The sequence below is a fragment of the Poeciliopsis prolifica genome, unplaced genomic scaffold (assembly GCF_027474105.1).
Source record: "Poeciliopsis prolifica strain line A6 unplaced genomic scaffold, Auburn_PproV2 SCAFFOLD039, whole genome shotgun sequence".
Classification (NCBI taxonomy): domain Eukaryota; kingdom Metazoa; phylum Chordata; class Actinopteri; order Cyprinodontiformes; family Poeciliidae; genus Poeciliopsis; species Poeciliopsis prolifica.
Window position 1 is genome coordinate 1,954,947 of NW_026562414.1, and position 20,370 is coordinate 1,975,316.

Sequence of the window (20,370 nt, forward strand, 5' to 3'; positions counted from 1 at the left end):
AGGTGAAAGGGTAAAGAAACGTACCAAATAAAGTTATAATAAATCTGTGAAAACAGTAAATAGGACGTTATCGTACTATATTCAATGGATTCTATCAAAAACACAGGATTAACTTGTATCTTATTGTAAATAAATTTCGAACAGAATCCTTGTAACCGTGTTATTGTTTAGCATGAAGACGTCGTTGATCCACACTTGGTACAGTCCAATGTCCTTCGCTTAGAGAAGGAAGACTTTACGGCTACCGTTTGGCGTTAACATAAGGTATTATTTTAAAGTTTTCCGTTCATTGTCTTCCTTATTGTGTGCCTTTAATTGGTCTTACATATTTGTCTCACTGACATAGATATTCATGTAAAAACCAAAATAATCTTTCTTACTTATATGGCGTTAGTTGCTAATGCCAGTTAGCTGCCATGTTAGCAGTGCGTGAACTTGTTAATAAATATTGCTTCGCGTCATTTTTACAGGATTTCGCTGATGGACAAACCAAACCAAATAACCAAATGAAATGATATGCAGCATAATTTTAAATTGATTTTGTGATTGATTTGAGTAGATCTGTAAATCTGTAATCAAGTTTGCTTGTCATTGACAAAACACATCAACAAACTTAACATGTTTCCTCTTAAACCCGTTTTCTAATAAGTGTTGATTAAATAAGCTACTTAAAGATCATTAGAGGCTCCTCATTTACTTTGTACTATTTGAAACTAGATCAAAAATTAATTCTAGTTTGTTTTCTGGACTAACAAACCTCATCAACGCTGTGAAATTTAAATCTTACGGATTTTTTGTATGCATTTAATGGTAGGGTTTGGAATCGCCTGCAAACATCTTCCTTTGACCTGAGGTTGTTTTAATGGGCAAAACGTTAAGAAAACTGTCTCGGAATTTTCCTTTCACATTTAAAATATTTGAAACGATTTGTGTTTTACATTTACAGCATCTTGAGTTGAAGAATTCAGATCCAACTAAAATTAAAGTGATTTGTGTATTCACAAGGTGTATAACAGAGAGCTATTGTAAGGATGATGGAAGTACAATGTAGGATTAATAAACCAAAAACTTTTTACTTATCTTTATTTTTCAATAACACATGAAGAAGGCGAAATTAAAAACACTTTAGAAACATCCTGTGTAAACTTTTATATTTCAATATTAATAATGTACCCCTCATCTAAAGAACAAAACCTGCTAAAAATGTAGCATTGTTTTTGCTTATCTGTAATTAATGCCTCATTCTTAAAAGGGAAATATTTCACTCCACTGTCACCTTGTTGCTTACTCAGGATGCAGTGAAGACAAGTTTTGATGCAGTTTACTGGCTTCCTTAGACATTTTGTTACTGACTGAGCAAAATTTGGAATAAAATTTCTGCTGAATTAAATTAAAATTGCTTCAGCATCACAGTCCTGTGATTAAAAAGAATGAAAATGCCTTAGGATGCCATTTTTTGTAATTTGATGTGAATAAAATAGCGCTCATTTAAATAATAATAATTAAAAAAAACATTACTTTTATTTTCCAACATCTCAGATCACTCCCTCATCTTTTACCCTGCTGTGGTTGTAGGAACCATGGTCAAATTCGCATTACCAACCAGTGTGAATTGGGCACACATATTGGTTCCCATGGGCTTTGTGATTGGATGGTACCTTGACAAACAACAGGACCAGAAGCTGACAGCATTCAGAAACAAGAGTGCACTGTACAAGAGGTAAGAACTGTAATTACTTTTGCCTCAAGTCCATTTTGAAAACCCAAACTGTATTTCAAGTGCTAATCGTACCATATTTTGATACAATCTTTTGAACCTTGAATATTTTGCCCCTTGCAGAGAGTTGAAACCTGGTGAGGAGGTGACCTGGAAGTAGACGCTTCACTGCTTGTAAAGTTCCATCTGTTTAAGTGTGAATGAATAATGATGAGTGGCCCTCAAGCTGTAATGTTGAAGGAGACTGATATACACCTTATTTTGAGTTGTATCAACTAAATAAAAATGTCTGTTCTCAAAAACTTTTTATTTGCTAGTATGTTTTTTATGCATCAAAAAATCTAGGAATGGCACATTCATGAAAATAACAGATTCAAAAAAACATTATTTTAGACCAAGTATTATGGTGTAGATCTTATTTTAAACAAGCATTAGATTTTACAATGTGGTCATTCTGACTGAACAGCTGGTGGGGCCTGAAGAGGTTCAGAAGTGTGGATAATGCCCTTCTCAAAAAGAAGTTCAGCCAAAGCAATCTGGGAAAAAAGCATCAGCAATTAATACATAACTCATATATTCATTATGTCAGTAAATATTGTTTCAAATAACATAGAATCCCACCTTATCCTGAACAGAATCACAAGGCAAAGTTCCCACTGTCACAAAGTTGGGATACGAATGGATCAGAAACTCAACAGCATCTGTGTGCTGAAAGAAGTAAAAAAATAATAATAATAAGGTAGATGTAATCTGAACAATGTGCAGAATAAGAATTAAGACACACAAAACAAACATACCTCTGTTTGTATTTCAAAGCTCTTGGGCTCCTCTTTATGGTAAACTCTGGAGTTATCGATGGTGTAGCAAAGGTGCACGGCATCTCCATCGCCATATAGTCTGGCACAAAAAGAAGAATTGGTAAAATGTATTTTTGCTAAATAAAAATAGAGGAAAGAAAAACAACAACTAAAAGTTTTGCTGTTGTACCTGGCACACCCTGCACGAAGCAGCTTGATCTTGGTCTGAGTAGTGATGTGAACACCAACATTCATAACTTTGCCATTTTCCCACCTAGACGGTGCTCCTTGCACGCTGGTGGCCAGCTCATCTGAGAGCGACGAGATCAATTATTAGCATCTCAAATTGTCCATTCATGCATAATCTCATAAGTTACAGCACACACCTGGAGTGAGCACAGGAGGCAGGCAGTCGTGAAAGAATTCTTTGGCTTTCTGGTCGACAGCAGCGTCCACCGGGGCGAAATTCGGGAGTTTCTTAATCAACTTCTCAACCCGAGACAAGAAATCTGCCCTCCGTGGGTCCGCCTGCACAAGAACAATTTCACTCACTAAGAGTTGCAGTTTTGGTAAAAAGTTGCTAATGAAGTTATTATGAGCATAAATGTAATTAATTCAGACATTTTGAGCCATTCTTTTTACAAGATGGCATGATTACAGCACATAATTGCAATTATTTTTTAAAACAAAAAAACTTATAAAAACAAAAAGTCTGAATTTAGAGTTGAGCTAAAGAAATGCTTATATATTATGAAACAGACAAACATCAGCTAAAATTTTTTTTAAAATCCACCAACCAATTACAGTAAACTTTCTAATTTCCAATTAGAATATCCAAAATCACACTGATGGGTACAAAAAAAAGAGTAGTCAAGGTGCACTACTGAGACATGTTTAAAATGGAAAAAATAATAAAAATGGTGGGAGTGCGTGTTTATATTGAGTCAGTATATATATTACATAAAATTCCCAAATTTCACAACTACTCATTCAATTTTTGTTTTAAAAAATCCTTAATTATGTTCCAAGGAAGTCCAGAATGAGTTAATATAGCAATAATGACCTTATCTGAATTTTGCACTCCCATGTAGGTCAGGTAGTTCAAAGGTAAACCTTGTCTAAACTCCACATCTTCCTCCATCGCCACTTCTAATGCAGCAGGAATGACCTAAACATGAAATCACAAAAACATTAAATCAAATAAAACAGCTCAGCAACTTTAATGTTTTTTTTAAGAATGTATTACACACAAAGCAGTAAGGAGTCTACATCAACTTGTTCTATATTTAGAATGTTGCAACGCAGTAATGCAGCTTCCTGCCAGCTATGTTGACTGCGAGACCAAAAGTGCATTTACCTTCTGCAGCAGGTCGCCCCAGCTGTTTTTCTGGTATGAGGAAATGGTGATGTGCAGAGAGTGTGCGTCGGGTAAACAGTTGCCCTGATGGATGAATCCTCGAGGGAAGTAGAGGAGATCCCCGGCTTCCAGCACCACATCCAGGATGGGCTTCCCAATCTCTGCCTGGTCAAAATTTGCTAGAAAGGAGAACGCAAAATGTCTGATGCATTCTCACCTCCACAATATCAAATGTGCTGCATATCAAAAGAGTTGATTCACTTCTGTCATCATAAAATTAGCTTGTTTTTTCTGTGAAAAAGGTTTTGGAAAAGGAATAAAAAGCCCTGGCTTAATTTCAGGTGAGGTAAATAATGTCATTGCGAGAATCAATAACTTTTTGGTACTTACGGCTAGAGAGCACAGGTAAGACTTCATCTTCAGATCTAAAGATGTAAAAAAATAAATAAATAAACAAAAAGTTATTTCTCCCCAAAAAATTATTTATATAATTGATACATATCTACCAGAAATTTTGTCAACAATCCAAAATGTTGGCTGCTCTTGCCTCAAATTACTTCCACTTTATATACGTATAATAAAAACTGATCAAGATATTTCTTGTATCAAAAAAAAGTACAATTAGAAGTTGAAAAAAATCCAAAAAGTGCAGCATGCCTTCATATTTAACCCCCTTTATTGATGCAAATATATAGAAGAAGATGCTTGGATCAGATTAGAGTAAAATGTAACTTTTCTCCCCTATAAAACATGCTGGTGGGTGGCAGTATCATGCTGTCAGAATCATTTTTTTCAGCAAGAACAGGGGAGCAAGTTTCTTTTCAAAGAAAAAAATAGGCACCATTAAATTCTTAAAAATATATAAAATATATTTTTATTGTTATAGAAGAACAGATGAACTTGAAGCTTTTTGAGGAGTTTAAACCTTAATGAATTTTACCTCGGACTGTACACTCGCCAGTGTTTCTTCCCTTCCAGCTGAATCACAAAAGCTTCAATGTCGTCGTAATGAGGAGCAAAACCTTGAGTTCCCGGAGGCGTCAGATATCTGGCCGAAGAAAAAAAGCTTTTAAAACTGAAACGAACAAGAAAGAAGTTTGAAGCAAACAAGTTTTTTCCCTTGAACTTACACATTGGCTCCTGCCATGCTACCAAATTTCTCCTGGAGGATGGAAAGCACATTCCACACTGTGGAGGAGAAAGCCTGGGGATTCAGGAGGCGCACAGAGCAGCCACTCTACAGGAAAACAGATGAGAAAATATCAAGTCATTTAGAAATTTAGTTCAATAACTTCAATACAATGTAAATTAGTATCTCTAACTTCTTCATGGAATATGATCATTTCTTAATGCATTCCTTAGACAAATTGCAGCTACAAAATGACACATAAAAGTTATTAGGAATATTTGCACTCAGTGCATAAACAAGCATAAAATCTGAACTGTCCCATTCTTACCTCATAAAAATCCCACACAGTGAACGGCAGAGCTCTCCCTGGAGGGTTGTGCGTTTCCCTCTTGCCATTAACGTAGCTCGTGATATCCAGGTTCACTCCATACTGGACATTTTCCTTTAGAAAAATTATACAAATTCATAAGGCATGCTGTTTGTTGATGCAGACAGAAAAAAGTGGTAGATTTAAATGTTTGCATAAGTTATAAAACAGATATTTCAGTGTTTGACTCACTGATCACCAGTTAGTGGTGATCATTTGATAATTGGCCGACGGATTTGTGCATCGTTTCAGAAAATTACCTTTCTCAATATACGGTCAAACTCAGCTGTTGAAAACAATCCCTTGTAGTAATCTGGATTCTTGCGCTGAACGTAGACAGGTTTCTTTTCCCATGTTTCCCTTCACATTTAGAAAAAAGACAAATAAATCACCTTTACGGAAACAAATGAGGCAAAACATAAAAATAAATACAAACTGTATGAGATTTTGAAGTCCAAGTAAGATGATATATATTTTCCAATTTACTTGTGTGGTGTTTGTCACAAGCACATTTTCTCCAGTAGGCATTTAGCAAAATTTGGCAAATTTGCAACTAAATGGCATAAGAAGCCCTCAAGGCTCCATTGATTGTTTGTGGGGAAAACAAATGCTGGTCCATCTGATATGATCCCAGTAGGAGAAACTGTAGGACAAACAGCTGAAAATATAAATGCTGACGATGACAAAAGCATTACAGAACACACAGTGCTTTCCACAGATGGAAGCACTGACAAAGAATATGGGGACAAGCACGCCAGCAGGTCACTGCATATCACAGCATTTTCTCACACACACACTCCTGCAGACCTGCTGCAGGTAAATCCATACGTTTAACCATACCCACTGATAATAGTTCACTTTATGTGCTATTTAGTAATAACAGAAATGTTAGTGTACCATGATAAAAAATGCGGAGTTCAATCTTCTTGGACTTATATAGAATGGAGCATCACCAGGATGTGCAGAAAAAAACATTACTTTTAGATAAGCCAGTTCCTTGCAAAAACATTATTACCACCAACTTGCTGCATTTAAATAAAAGTATGAAAAGTACGGCATCTATTTCTATTCTGCCCTATTTAATGGACTTCGATGTAACCAAACTGCATCGAAAGTGTGTAACTTATTATTAATGTAAACGCAACTGTTCTCTGTAGATTCTCAGATGTTTTTTGACAAACAAACAGCGTCATGAAGACCAAGAAACAAAGCAGACAAATGATGGATTAATATGGAGCTGCAGATTCAGAGGTCAGCTGGAAGAATTTGCCAGCAGGTTATGTAGTGGTCACGTCAATGTTCTGGTTCTATGAAAAAGTAACGAGAGAGGAACACATAAAGGCATCCTGATTGCAGCTCTGTAGAGGTTAAAGCTAATTAGATTAAATTTAACTGTTTTGCCAACATGCAAAACCTGATGAACATAGGGGAGTGGTACAAAACTAATGCAGCAAATCATTCTGGAGTACCACATTGTAGTGGCTGTGAGGGTTCAATTAATGCAGAGCATCTTACAAATGTAGTATCATACAGACACTTTACCTGAAGAAGAACTTGGCAGGAACGGGTTTGAGGAACCACTCGAATAATTTGCTGGCTCTCTCTTTGCTGTTGTTAACTCTGGTCAGTTCAGTGAGCACATCACCCAAAGACTCTGCAGTTACACTCTCCTCCCTCTGATCCTCCTTCAGCTGCTTTAACAAACACAAAGGCCCAATCTGGTTCACCCACACACACTCAACAACACTGATTTACGCTCAAACACTGAGAGGATGCTTACAGTATTGTGTGGTCCAGTCTCCTTACTCTCCTCTTTATTTGTTGCCTTCAACTGTTTACTGCGGATCTTCCTCCTCTGGGCCCGAGTTTGCTTGACAATAGCAACTGCAGACCCATTTACTTTTTTCTTTTTCCTTTTTACTTTCACCTAATTAGTAAAAAAGAGGTTAATTTAAAGTGCCACACAATAACGATGCATTCGATGCGAGGAAACACGAATATCATGATGTGTTCCTACAGCTACTAAGCCATATATATATATAAATCTTTCCGTCGGGTATTAATGAAGCCTGTACACACACCTGTACCCGCTGGCAGGGCTTTTTACCCGGAGGGGGCAGCTCTGACTGCAGAGTCTGATACAAAGCAAAAGCAGACATGTGTTTACACTCCACGCGCTCCACACTTAGACTGTTTCTGCAACCGCTGGATTGGTACGGCTGAGTTTCAGGTAACTCATTACTGCCACCAACAGGGCGGGAGCTCGAAGGAGGACTGACGCTCACGCCAAACTTCTAAAAATTAACCAGCACGCTAATGATAATTTCATAAGTATAAATTATTTAGTTTTGTTTATTTATTGATTAAAATATTTTCTTATTGTTATTCCATCACTTCAGCTGACTCCTTTTTGGTGCCAGCTCTTTGAAATAAGCTCATTCAACAGACTGGCATAGTATCAGGATTACTGCAGATAAAGTCCCAATCCATATATATACAAAAGGTCCTGGCTTAAAGAAGCCACCAGAACACATCTTCAGCAAACAGCAAATATGAGATCCTGAGGTTGCCAAACCAGTCACCCACCCTTTCCTATACCTTAAGATCTTGTCAGTGAACACCACAAACATGATCGGTTACAAGGGGGCAGTCATGACAGAGTCCAATGCATACTGGAGCAAGATCAACTTTACACTGAGAATGTGGGCGCAGTTCTTGGTTGGGGCATACAAGGATCGATAGCCTTTAAAAGCTACCCAGACACTCCATACTCCCTCAGCAGTCCCCACAAAATACCTTCTCCACATCCACAAAACACACACTAACCATTAGTTAGCAGAACACTAACCCTTATCGGCAATAACAGTTACTACATGAAGTTAATTCACTGAGAGTTAAAGTGTATTTCCTTTTCCTGGTTAACAGTAGCATATATAATAATTTAAAATATATTTGCATAAAAGGGATTTCACGTTTTTTGAAAACACCAGAAAGGACAATTAATGAAAGTATAAACTTTTGCACATGGAAGTTAAAGTTAAATTCCAGTTTATTCTCTCCTTATGTGAAGAACAACAGGAAATAGATTTGGTTTATGGTTTTTAATTTAATTGTTAATGACATCAATCTAATATGGCATTAATAGCCAGAATGTAATAGAGCTTTAGTTTGTTAGGAGAAATGAAGGTCATAGAGTTCTACAGTTTATTACTTTAGCCAAAGTTATAATGGAAGCCCAGGAGACGCAGATTGCAGACTCCTTGGTCCACAATGCGCCATAAAAGTGGATCACGTCCAGACCGACCACCAGGGGGCGCAGTTTCTCCACCTTTCTACCGCTGCCTTTAATGGCATTGCTCTCCCTCGTTTCCCAGAATGCCTCACTGCTTGCAGTCAGTGGTGTTTGTGCAGCCGTCGCTCCAACAATGCAGCTTTTAATGGAGCTGTGAGATGGAAACGCAGCAGCACCGCCAGGCTGGCCGGGGACCGTAGCCACTCAGATTTAACACTGTCACACTTCTCACTATCTCTCCGTCCACTTGGGGGAGGAATTAGCCTCTATTTCCAGGACGCACTTTCTGCTGGAGGTGAGTAGCCTTTGAAGCTAATGTTGATCTTGTATCGCAGGACAGAGTAAATACATTTTGTTGTGACCACTGCTGGCTAACACTGGCTAGCTGTTCGGCCAGATGAGGCGGTTTGTGCATGAACACCTCCTTTTATCTTCAGGAGGGTGATATAATGCCGTTTTCACGCCTTTCTACTCAAGGTGTTGGTTATGTTACTGGTTTGAGTCAAAGGGGGGTATGAAGAGGGTTTCTGGAGCAGCTGCAGAAATGTTTCGCGCTGATTTCAGTAGAAATCACACGTCAACCAGCCGGTGTAGCTGCTACTGCTGCTGCACAGAGATGCGGTCTGCTGCCCAATGCATATCTAGGCTGCAGCTTTAAACATTTATTCTTTCTACAATAACTCAAACTTGACCATAACCCCACATTCCTCATACCTACCTATTTGACGCTCCAGTATGCCGCAAGTGACATAACATGCATAATGGTGAAATAGACTCTTCAGCTGTCTTTACTGACACTACAACTTAAATCAGTTGTTAAAGGGTCATAGTACACTGTCAATTCTGCATTTTTTTAAAAAAACTTTCAAGTTATAAGTTATTCCGTTAACCTATTTGCTATAATTAAATTACATATTAACTTTTGTTTTGTTAGTTTGTAAAGACCATTTTTTTCTTTCCCTTATGAACTGCTTTGTGTCAGTCACATTGAAATCCCATTAGAATAGATTGAGTTTTGCACATTACAAGACTTGTAATGTGACAAGTATTCCATGCACTTTAATTGAATATTCACATTTTTTCTTTAATGGCTTATCTTGTTATGGAAATGTATTTTTTGTTATTGCAAATTGGCCCCATTTGTTACAGACCTTTTTTCTCACCCCTCAGCCGCATAGCAGCCCAATGTCTGGATATCACCTGATAATGCTCATGTCATTTGCATGGTGGAAATAAACAAATGCAGCTCAAACCATCTGGAAATATATATTTTTTCCCAGCACAGAGAATATCTGTTTAGCACAGAGCAGCTGGAGGCCAGGTGTTATTGGACTACCCAGTCTGAGTAAAGAGCAAATTCATTCAACGGTTATCTTGGTCTGCGCTGTTTGGTCAGAGTTGTATGCTCACTGCAAGGGCAGTTGATCTCGGGGACTCTCGAACTAGTTAACAAATAGAGCCTCACTAGAGTTTTTTTCATTATTTTTTGTATGTAGAAGTATTTTTTACATTTTTATTATTGAGCCCTTCAAAGTGCACTCTACCACTGACCCCTGCCGATAGGTATGAGTGGAAGTAAGAAAGTCAAAAATTAACCATATGTCATGTGCAAGCTAAGCTAGGGATTGATTGTTTGAATCCTGTATAATTCTGCATAGTCAATAGTTTGTGTAAGATGCTTTCTGGAATTGTGCATTTCCTAGTTGCTGCTTGTTGAAGTTACTTAGTTCTGATATTTTTTTTAAGTTGTTTTTCTGTAGACTGTTTTTCATAATTTTATGGATTGAGAGACATCATTTAATTTCCCTTTGGGTGAAATGAAATGTGTTTTGAATTTTAACTTGTATGATTTATGAAAAATTATCTTGTTTGTGCGAAATGTGGGATTTGTGAGACACATGACTGAATTAAACACAACTTGTGTTTCGATTTTTTTTTTATCAAGAAAGTTCCCTTTGTATGTTAATGTTTCTTTTGCTATTTAAGCTACTGTAATTGGACTACTTGGAATAACTTTATTTTATTAAAGTAGACTCACACTGAGAAGTCAGTGTGTGAGTTTTATGTAAGTTGGAAAATTATTCATGCTGTGACATTTTGTCATGCTACAAACACTAACTTAAAAACACTAAATTTATTTTAGATTTTCAATATACAAACTCAAATTTGTGCCTTATTGTGAAGTGAAAGAAACATAATAAATGGTGGTGTGGATTTCCTTTAATCCCTTCTGAAGCAGCACTTTCAGAATCTTATTCTTTGGGTATGTTTCAGAAAGTTTTGCACATCTAGAGGTTACAATTTTTTTTCTTTGCATAACTGTCAAATTTGCTGGAGAGTCACAGATTATCTTGACTTTGCATCAGGATTCCTTTTCCTGGATGTTTTTGGAGTCTCTACCAGGTTTTCTTATCTACCTGTCTCTCCCGAAGAAAGGATCCCCACTGCAGGATGCCAATGCAACTGAGTTTTTCATTGCGAATTATATTTTCTTCGATGCGTAGCTCTTTGCATTTAGCCCAGAAATAAAAAAACAAACAGACATTTTGGTCTCATCTGACAAGAGCAAAGCTTCTCTCCGATTTAAACTTCTTCACAACTTTATGATCTGACCTGCCTCCTCTGTTCCTTTCCTTTATAATGCTGTTTGCTCATTATTGTTCACTAACAAACCTCTGAGGCCTTCACAAAACAACTAGAATTGCACGAGAATTAAGTCACATGAGCTCTAATTACATGACTTATAAATATTTATAACTATAATTATTTAGTTTCTCTGTAATTTATTTATGGTTCTAAGGAAAGAAAATTGGATAAATTCCTTGTAGCTATTTTTTTTGGTTTATTCCATAAAACACCACTAAAATGGATGGAGTTAAAATGGATGGTAACATAATAAAGTCTGGTTGCATTCAAGAAGCATGAATACTTTTTTGTGTCCTGTGTAGCAAGCTGCAATATTTGTAATTTGAACTTTTCTGGTTTTAAGAATATAATGGACCAGAGTGTGAATTTATATGTGCCACACAGAGCAGCATGTAGTCCATTGTGGACAGAAATATTGATCTTTTTCTCCGAGGATTGACTCCCATGCTTTGCCTGAATTATTTCTGTTTCCTTGTGGTCACGTTTAGCAACAACAGTAAGCTCTAAATTTTATTATGAGAAACTCCACTTGTTTAAAATATTCCAATAACAATATATTCTCATTCATCTCTGTCATTTAAGCTCAGAAAATGTTGATATAAACATTTACTGTATTGGTCTCTTTCTGTCCTATAATAATTTTCAATGAAGATGCTACTAAATACATCCTTTTCTGATTCAAATCTTGCATTTCTTAGCAGACATTAACATTTTTTAAAACTCTGCGTAGGTGTTCCCACTTCCAGATTTCTGCTGTGGCTCGCTGAAACCCTTCATTAATATTATTAGTTACACCTGTGCTTGTCCTTCCTGCTGTCAAGAGCCAAAATGTCTTCAGTCTGGCTGGGGAAAAAATCCAGGCGGTTGGATGCTTTTGCAGTTCTGGTGAAAAGTTGGATTTGAGCTCATGAGAATTAATGGCATGTAAATTTTGGGTTGTTAATGATCTGTTTAAATCATTCTCATTTTATTTTTAAATTCTCATACATTGATGATTTTTACATGAGAGTTTAGGGTTCAAGTTTGATGTGTATTATTGTTTTCCTTAAGTCGGACATGGCCAGATCTGTATTCAGGGTCAAATTTACACTTAATGTCTCTGCTTACCTGTTAGAGATTATTTCTTTAACCTTCCAATTTCCTTGAATTGTTCTTTTCTACCAAGGCGTAGGGATCTGCTCCAGAACTGATGAATTGAATTTGTAAATATGCAGCTGCTTGCATGGACAAGATAAATCTTGTATGGAGAAAAGTTTTTAGGTTAATTGAGACAAAGTTTGAAGTGTTTCATCACAAATACATTTGGAGAAACTAAGATTAGGCTTATCTACCAGAAATGGTGATGGTAGCATCATGATGTGGGGCTGGTTTACCAGCAGAGAGACGTCACACAAGACAAACAGAATATGAAGGTAGAAGGTTGTTGATGCTCAGATGTTTTCCTGAAAAAGCCAATTGAACTTTGTTTTGGTTGCCTTGTGATCCAGAACAGATCACATTTGCAGTCTAATTGGTGATGAGGGGGGGAAAAAATTACTGCTGGAAAATGTATTAAATGCCTGTTGTCTGGTTTCAAACTTTTGTGCTTTTCTCCTGAAGGGGTTTGATTATTTTGTGCTGTGATAATTCAGCATAATTCATGGTTAGACATTTGTCTGTGATGACACAACATTCATTAAAGCTGCACTGACATGCAGATAGTCCTACTCTGTGTTATTAGTTTGTATTCTTCATTTATAAGTCTCGTTGTTGCAGCGTTTTACTGAACATATAGACACAACACTGCAGTTTTCCTTTCCATAAAGAAGGACTGCAGAAACAGTTCAGTTTAGGAGCTGCTATCATGTGTCTGGGAAAAAAGTAATGCCCTCAAGCATTGCATTTTTATCTTGTAGATTTATTGTGTTTTTACTTCCTCCTTTGTGGTATTTCTAAGCTTGTTCTTAGTAAACAGAAACACGATTCACCTAGAACAGATTTTTCTTTCTGCTTATCCTCCAAGAAGCAACGAGTTCATAGACCTAAAGGCAAAGCTGCTTTTAAGAAAAACAGCACTGAAAGCAAAAGAAGACGGTGTGACACATGAATAGTTTCATAATGCTTCCCTGACAGGATTGTCTGTTGCTTTGAAGTAGCATGAGCATTTCCAGAAAGTCTGTTTCATTAGTGACTTTTAAAGGTTTTGGAGATATAAGGCAACCCAGATTCAGGGTTTTAGTCAGCTAAAATACAGAACGACAAGGCAGAAACGTTGAAGATTGGAAAATTAATTGCTCTGTGCTAAAGGTTTGAAATCTATCGACCAGAATGCCAAGGTCGGCATTCTGGCCGACCTTGGTTTCTGTTGGAAAAGTTAAGTTTTGTTCCAGATGTTTATTGAATAATAGGTTATTTAGTTCAGTTTTTCACCAGAAGATGGAGAGAAATCAATAGCATGAGTGAAATTTCTGTTGAATGCAGTTTGTTCTTGTTTGAGAACAGAAAAACTGCTGTTGAATAAAAATAAATAGTTTTAGCTTTGTCCATTTAAGCAGATAGTGACTGCTTTTTTAGCATTGAGATTATTGAGATTTGCTTCTGATGAGGAATCTTTAAGTCTATATAACTTTTAGGTTCAAATTAAGAACAATATATTGAACTGATTTGATTGCATCCCCTTGTAATTGTACCTTTTCTTCTTCAAGAGGGCTTTACATGATTTTTAAAGTGAATGCTTGATGGGTATGCTCAGGTGCGGTTGCTTTTGGGGTGGTACACTGCAATAATTTTCCCACGTCAGGGGCTAATCACCCTGGCTGCCTCCCACAATCCGTCAGTGTCTGGAGGACGAGGCTCGCGGCGTTCTGGCAGCTGTTGTCGGGCTGAGTCAATCTGTTGCGGTCCGTGCCAGCTAATGCAGAGGGAGGGGGGGAGTGGAAGAGCTCTGGGGAGGACCCAGCAAGTATGGCTGCTATGGCAAGATAACAAGAGGATTTATAAGTTAGCGGTGTAGGATTTTACTGCATGCATGTAGAGTCTGCTGTGTTACCCACGATCCTTTGAGACAAATTGGTAAATCAGTGTTTGCCTTCCTGGCTGATTCTTTGTGCGGTTAGTGTTTCTGAACCCTTAGCAAGTGATTTTTCTAATTAAAATTGATTAAAATTGACTATTGGCACCCTCAAAAGAAATATGAGCAACTTTAACTTAATAAAAATGTTAAAGTCTCCTACACACTTTTTAATCTGAATAGATTTAGTTCACTTTTTTAGTAGCTTTCAGCAAGAAGTTGGTTATTTCTCTACATCTGTCATGACTGACTAAGTGGTCCTATTTTTGGACTGAGCCCAATAGTTAATGCTGTAGGTTTGGCACAGTGTGGTGTTGACACTGGCAGAGAACTCACAATTAAGCTCTGATGTCAAGGCAAATGTTTGGGAGTCGTGCTTATGCATTTGCAGATTGCATGGAGTTCATGGCTGTTCACAGAAAGAACATTCACCTCCTGGAATTTCTATTAGTGTAGTTCTGTAATCAAGTTAGAGTGTTCGATTCAAACCTAAAACATCTGTTACAAAACTGATGCTTTATTTCTTGAACTTGTTAAAAACACAAATTCCATCCTTATTTTTTAATTTTACACATGGTGTCCAACAAGTCAGAATTTCACTGCGTATGATCAAGTAGTTTTAAATGCTTTTTAAAAATGTATTTTCAGACAAAGTGGCTAAACACATTTAAAAAATTGGTTCTTTGTCAAGTTACTGTATGTGTTTCAAGGGTTTCCTGGTGCCACAGTGATTTAAAAAATGTTCTGGTACTGGATTAAAAATGAAAAAGTGAAAAAGCAGCAAAAGTTCATAGAAAAGCAGGAAGAATATCATCAGTCTGTCCTTCACAGTTTTCTTGGAAAGATGTGTGTACAGCAATGCTCTCACTTTATCTGCTACCATTCTTGAACAAGCTCTGGGCTGGTAACAGCTGTTAGCTGACTCCTCTTCAGGAGCCGGTTTTGACTCTTTCTGGATTTTATTTGGTGTCTTGAATCTTGAATCTTTCTTCACAGAAGTTGTTCGGCTCTCCTTGAAGTTCTTTGAGTGAACAAGTAGTGGAATAGGGTGCAATCTTGCTCTTGTCTGCGAAGCCCTTTTGATGCAAAACAATGACATCCTGGGTATCCTTAAAGGTTACCATGGTGAACTGACTCTAGTTAAGGGAGGCTGGTCATGCATCCACATTTCTAGGGAAATTGCCACCATAAAACAGAATCAGTTTGTGACAGGATTTCTGTGGGACTTAGAAGACTTATCAGGAAGTCAAAAATGTATGGATGGATTGATGTTAGAATTGTTTATGAAACTCATATTCTTCATGTGCATACAGAAAAGAGTGTGAATGCTGAGCTTTGAGAAAGAGAAAAATGCGCACGAGATCCTCTGCAGCAGTGAGCTTGACTCTTACACAATGAGTCTCCACTGTAGAATACAAAAAGACCGTTCTTTTTTCTGTGCGTCCTCTCTGTTCTTGTCATCTTGTTACGCTGAGCTGTCACAGCACTCGAAGTTCTGGCAGCTGGATTCAGTTTGACCCAGACAAAGCGTGATTGTAGATTAAATGAACAGTTAAGAGATGAGTATTTCCTTTTGAATTGGAAAATGTCTTTTAAATCTTGATTCACTGGCAAAGTTTTGAAATATTTTTATGGAATGCAACCTTAGAGGAAAATATGAGACTGCCTTTATGAATGAAGTATAGAAATATTCAAAATTTTTAGTGACCAGGACTAAGTGTATAGAAGCAGATGTCTTGATTCATGCACAGGAAACATGGTATGAAAGTCAGTTTGTAGCCTCACACTCTCCTATCACGTTTAACCTCCTAAGATAATTATGAAGAGTCACATGGTTAACTGAGCAGCATGTCATGGTCTGTAATTAAATGTTACATAATGAATAGGTCAGACACCATTGGTACACATTTTTAAACTCAAGAGGTTTCTCTGAAGAGTGGCAACCAGGATTACTGGAACGGCGCGGTCAACAGATTTGATTGATGGTGCAGAGATGTTTTCAGTACTGGGTTGTTTGTTCCCATCTTAAAACCAGTTCTGTCTGATACAGTCATCTGACCACATCTTTAATTCCAGTTTGCCCAAGGAAAAGCTTCCATGAACTGATCTTTACCAGAGGTATAAAAGTAAAGGGTTATTGCTTTCCTCAATTGTCTGTTTTTGTTAAATGTTTAATAATAAACATTAATAATTTTTAAATGACTTATGCAATTTTAAACTGAATATTGCAGGTGCATTTGTCAATTATTTCCGTTAAATTGTAAAACCTGGCTCAATGCCGCTGAAAGCAGTGAGTCAAACTCTCCCATACAAACAAAGTTTCATTTAAAAATGAGCCTGACTGCAGATGAGCTTATTGGCAAGATATTTAAACTAGCAGCTGTACAAGAAATAAATCCAATGAAAGCAATTTAAATGGCTTCACACAACTAATATTGGCTTGTTTAACACTCAGAATTATTCAACTCCTTCATGACAAACATGTTTAGTAGAGCCATACACCAGCACTTCGCATTCTTCCTGAGAAATCCTAGTTAAGCATTCTTTGACAAAGACCTTAGTTTGCCGCTAACAATCACCTATCACAAACTGACTTTCAAAATCACCTTTTCCTTTAACCTCTTCAAAGTTTTTCAGTGACATTTAAGTAAAGGAGCTATAATGACTGTGGTATTATCCCTCAGAACATCTTCTAAAACCAAACCTTGGTTGGCTTTAATGTCTTCTTGGGATTATCCAATGAATCCTGGGCTTCATCTTCTTCACAGAAAGCTTGGAATTTTCTCACTGGATTTCCTCATTTGATTGAATCTCAATTTTCCTGCATGTGCTGCAGGTTTACAGTGCCAGAGGAACTGAAGAAGCCACAGAGCGTCGCTGAACCACTGTCATGCTTCACCATATGTTTTGTTTTTTACGGCATACGTCCCTCTTCCTGTTTTAGACATGCCACTAATTTATGGGACTAAAGTTTTTTTTAATTTAATTATTCTACGTGTCAGAATGTTTAAACCTCTGTTTTTGTTTTTTAGTTTTGATCAAATGAAAGCAGACTCTGTCTTGGAGTTTGGCATTAGGTTTATGCCTTGGCTGCTGCCAAAAGACACACGTTTGTGTGTCTTTTGCCGTCAGTTGACTTTCTGATCACATGCCGACTCAGAAGTCTGGTGGCAGCTGTTGAGAACTTCTTCTTTCTCTTATAACCACATGATATAGTGAATATTTCCTTAACTTTTAAATATAAAAACTGTGCTTCCAGCTGTATCATTAAGAACTTTATCCCTAATAATGCAGAAATATTTTCCCTATTTGTTAGGCAATGATCTTTTTTTCTGAGATCTTTGGCCTGGTCCCTTGCTGTGCATGTATTTTTCAATGAATTATTGTGGTCAATAAGTATTCAGGATAATTTCTCAACCACATCAGATGCAACTGTTGAATATATTTGCAATATTTGTTTAATTTCTTCCAATTTTCCACCTGAATTTCCTCTTTGTGGGACAATAAACTCTTGAATTTTGGCCAGGAAACCTTGTACACTGCAGCATTCCAAAAACTTAGTTGCTGTGCAGAAATCTTTTTATAAATCCAGACTGATGATATTGAGACATGGGACTGCAGGCAAAATCAAGCAAATGCTATGATGTGTGAAGGTAAAAAGGTCTCCCTGCACTGCAGTGCTCCGCAGAAATTTTAGAATACACAAGAGGAGGGTTCAAAGGATGTGCTGGAACAGACATTTACACTGATGTAATGGCATGGCTGGATCAAATTAGAAATGCAAAACCAGTTCAGTGAAGCTCTCCAGCACTCAACCAGCTTTGAACCGACTGTAGCACCAGTTCATCATGAGTACATGGTCAGAAAAGGAACATCTGTGAATGAAAAAGCTTTGTTGAACTTTGGTAAAATCTCTGCTCAGCACTTTTAGTGTGGTACACTGGAACACAAGTTGACTCACTGATGCTGATATTGATCAAACTCACTGACAGTTCTGCGCATTAGTCATTTTGGAGAAGGACTTTAAGTTCTTACTCTTGAGCAGTTTTTTTTACAGAAGAAAAAATTAGCATTTTACAGCAAATTCAACTGTTCGCTAATTCAGACTCCCATTATGTCCCTTCATATTTTCTTCCATATCTGTAAGTAGTTCTTTTCTCACACAGCAGTTTATATTTCATCAATTTATTTTTGTCTGTACCATAGTAATGATCAAATTATGATAACAGTCAAACTCCTTAAATATCATTTAGTTAATATATTTTATTGTCTTTATTGTACATGTGTTTCCATTCATTTTGATATTGATCTGTGTTTGGGTCAGTTACCTTAAACAATATGAGAGCATACGACCCCTGATGAAACCAAAATTACTAGATGATGTCCTGGTTCTAGATGCTATGTATTGGAGTCACATAAGTGCATTCCATTATAATAGAATACCGTCACCTTCCTAAAGTAATGACTTCAATGATTTTTTGCTCCAATATTTCTGCAGTTGACTAGAGTCTTTATAGGTCCAGAAAGCAAGGACTTGAACATGAACTCACTTCTAATATCCCACAAATCTAATGTTGGTTGTGATTTGTTGCATTATTGAATGTCATTAGTTTGTCTTTCATCTCTACAGATGCAGTTTTCTCTCTTTGGTTGTGTCCTCTCTCTCACCCCGGATTGTCTGCTTGTCGATAATGAAAAACCGTTGAAAAGCAATTCACTAGAGTACACCACACCTCACAGGCAGTTCAAGATTAAGGTTTACCACAGCTCTTGGTGGAAATGCTCTACGTTTAGACATTTTGGAAAGACTCAGAATCCTTTAGAAACTTGAGGATGTTAATTCGGAAATGCAGCATGCAATATTATAAACAATGTAGCTCATATGCAAGCCCAATTATAAAATCTAAAACCATGGCAGAAAGAGAGGAAATGCTGCTTTTCACGTTGCATCAAGGCACATTAGTGGAAGGTCTCGCTTGGGGAGCTTTCACTGGAAGCCTCCTCATGGATTGTTGTTTTTCAATTTTGCAGATTTACAGCAAAACCTGAATCTCTCTTGTCTCTGATGCATAAAAAAGTTAAAATATTCTCTTTTAGTAAATTTCAAGCAATTTTCCATATTTGTTTTCAAATATGGAAGACAGCAGAACCAATTTTATGCTTTCATCTAACTCTATAAAACAAAATAGTACTGACCATTTTATTCAAACTCATAGTTGTATTATAATATATCCTGCAAAGAGAGTAGAAATGAGGGGAAAAAAAGTCCCAGAGTATCTCTAGATGTTTTGGCTTCGCCTCATTAGAAGAATGCATGAGCTGTTTAGTGGTGAAAAACAGTGGGTTTGGGGAATCCTGTTTCTCCAAATGTCTGTTTTGACTCTAATTAGCTGTCACATCCTCACTTCTCACTAATGCAGCAGCGAGAGACTCTCCTCACCTCACCCCTGCTGGCGCCACACGTGCTGCAGCAGTATAACGACAGAGGATTCATCGACAAATTAGCACTTGTGGATCAGCCGTTATCCATTTTTGCTGATCTCTCGCATGATTTTTCTTTTTTTTTTAAACAGTGAGGATGCAAGCGGGTTGTCGTTGCAGACTTGTCGACATTATCACTGTTAGTTCACAACATGTTTCATATTTGACTTTCGTAAGATGAATCCAGGCAATCTGGCGAGGACGTGTGCACCTTGAGTTACTCTCTTGTGTAATCCTCGTCATACTGCAGAAGCCCTGGAGGTTGGAACACACCCGAGTCCATCTGTCATTATGAACTCACTCCCTCTCCCCTGTGTTGTATTTGGCTTTTTCTCTATCTATGTACATCTCTGTATGTGTCATTGCAAGAGTTTTTTTTTTTTTTTGCAGAGTAATGCATTTTCCCTGTGTTCAGTTTGTTTTCCAAACAAGATTCTCTGCTTGTCTCTGCCAGTCTGCATTTGTTTTATCCAGTCACTGAGCTGTAAAGGTCAACACTTCAATATGTTTTGAGCTGAGAGGTCCTCGTGGAGGC

At 37.3% G+C, this 20,370-nt stretch overlaps 3 protein-coding genes across 5 annotated transcripts in view; 2 read left to right on the forward strand and 1 right to left on the reverse strand.

Moving 5' to 3' along the window:
* Positions 1-155: 155 nt before the first annotated feature.
* LOC129375347 (NADH dehydrogenase [ubiquinone] 1 beta subcomplex subunit 1-like) lies at positions 156-2,019 on the forward strand. Of its 2 annotated transcripts, none has more exons than XM_055054376.1 (3): positions 156-264; positions 1,540-1,720; positions 1,841-2,019. In XM_055054376.1, exons 2-3 carry the CDS (start codon positions 1,581-1,583, stop codon positions 1,875-1,877), a joined length of 177 nt encoding a protein of 58 aa, XP_054910351.1. In that variant the 5' UTR covers positions 156-264; positions 1,540-1,580; the 3' UTR covers positions 1,878-2,019. The 2 variants fall into 2 exon arrangements, with proteins under 2 accessions (XP_054910351.1, XP_054910350.1); XM_055054375.1 differs by having other exon boundaries at positions 1,576-1,720.
* On the reverse strand, positions 2,008-7,538 carry riox1 (ribosomal oxygenase 1). Of its 2 annotated transcripts, none has more exons than XM_055054374.1 (15): positions 7,449-7,538; positions 7,148-7,294; positions 6,910-7,058; positions 5,628-5,727; positions 5,329-5,442; positions 5,002-5,108; positions 4,812-4,919; positions 4,262-4,296; positions 3,872-4,050; positions 3,578-3,682; positions 2,901-3,042; positions 2,705-2,825; positions 2,515-2,614; positions 2,339-2,425; positions 2,008-2,253 (listed from the first exon to the last, which is right to left on the reverse strand). In XM_055054374.1, the coding sequence occupies exons 1-15, from the start codon at positions 7,524-7,526 to the stop codon at positions 2,167-2,169; spliced, it is 1,659 nt and encodes a 552-aa protein (XP_054910349.1). In that variant the 5' UTR covers positions 7,527-7,538; the 3' UTR covers positions 2,008-2,166. The 2 variants fall into 2 exon arrangements, with proteins under 2 accessions (XP_054910349.1, XP_054910347.1); XM_055054372.1 differs by having other exon boundaries at positions 6,910-7,061.
* Positions 7,539-8,762: 1,224 nt separating this feature from the next.
* Positions 8,763-20,370, forward strand: part of extl3 (exostosin-like glycosyltransferase 3) — a 28,450-nt gene continuing 16,842 nt past the window's right edge. Inside the window, exon 1 of the mRNA XM_055054320.1 lies at positions 8,763-8,954. The gene's annotated coding sequence lies outside the window, so the exon portion shown is untranslated. The remainder of the gene's footprint in view (positions 8,955-20,370) is intronic.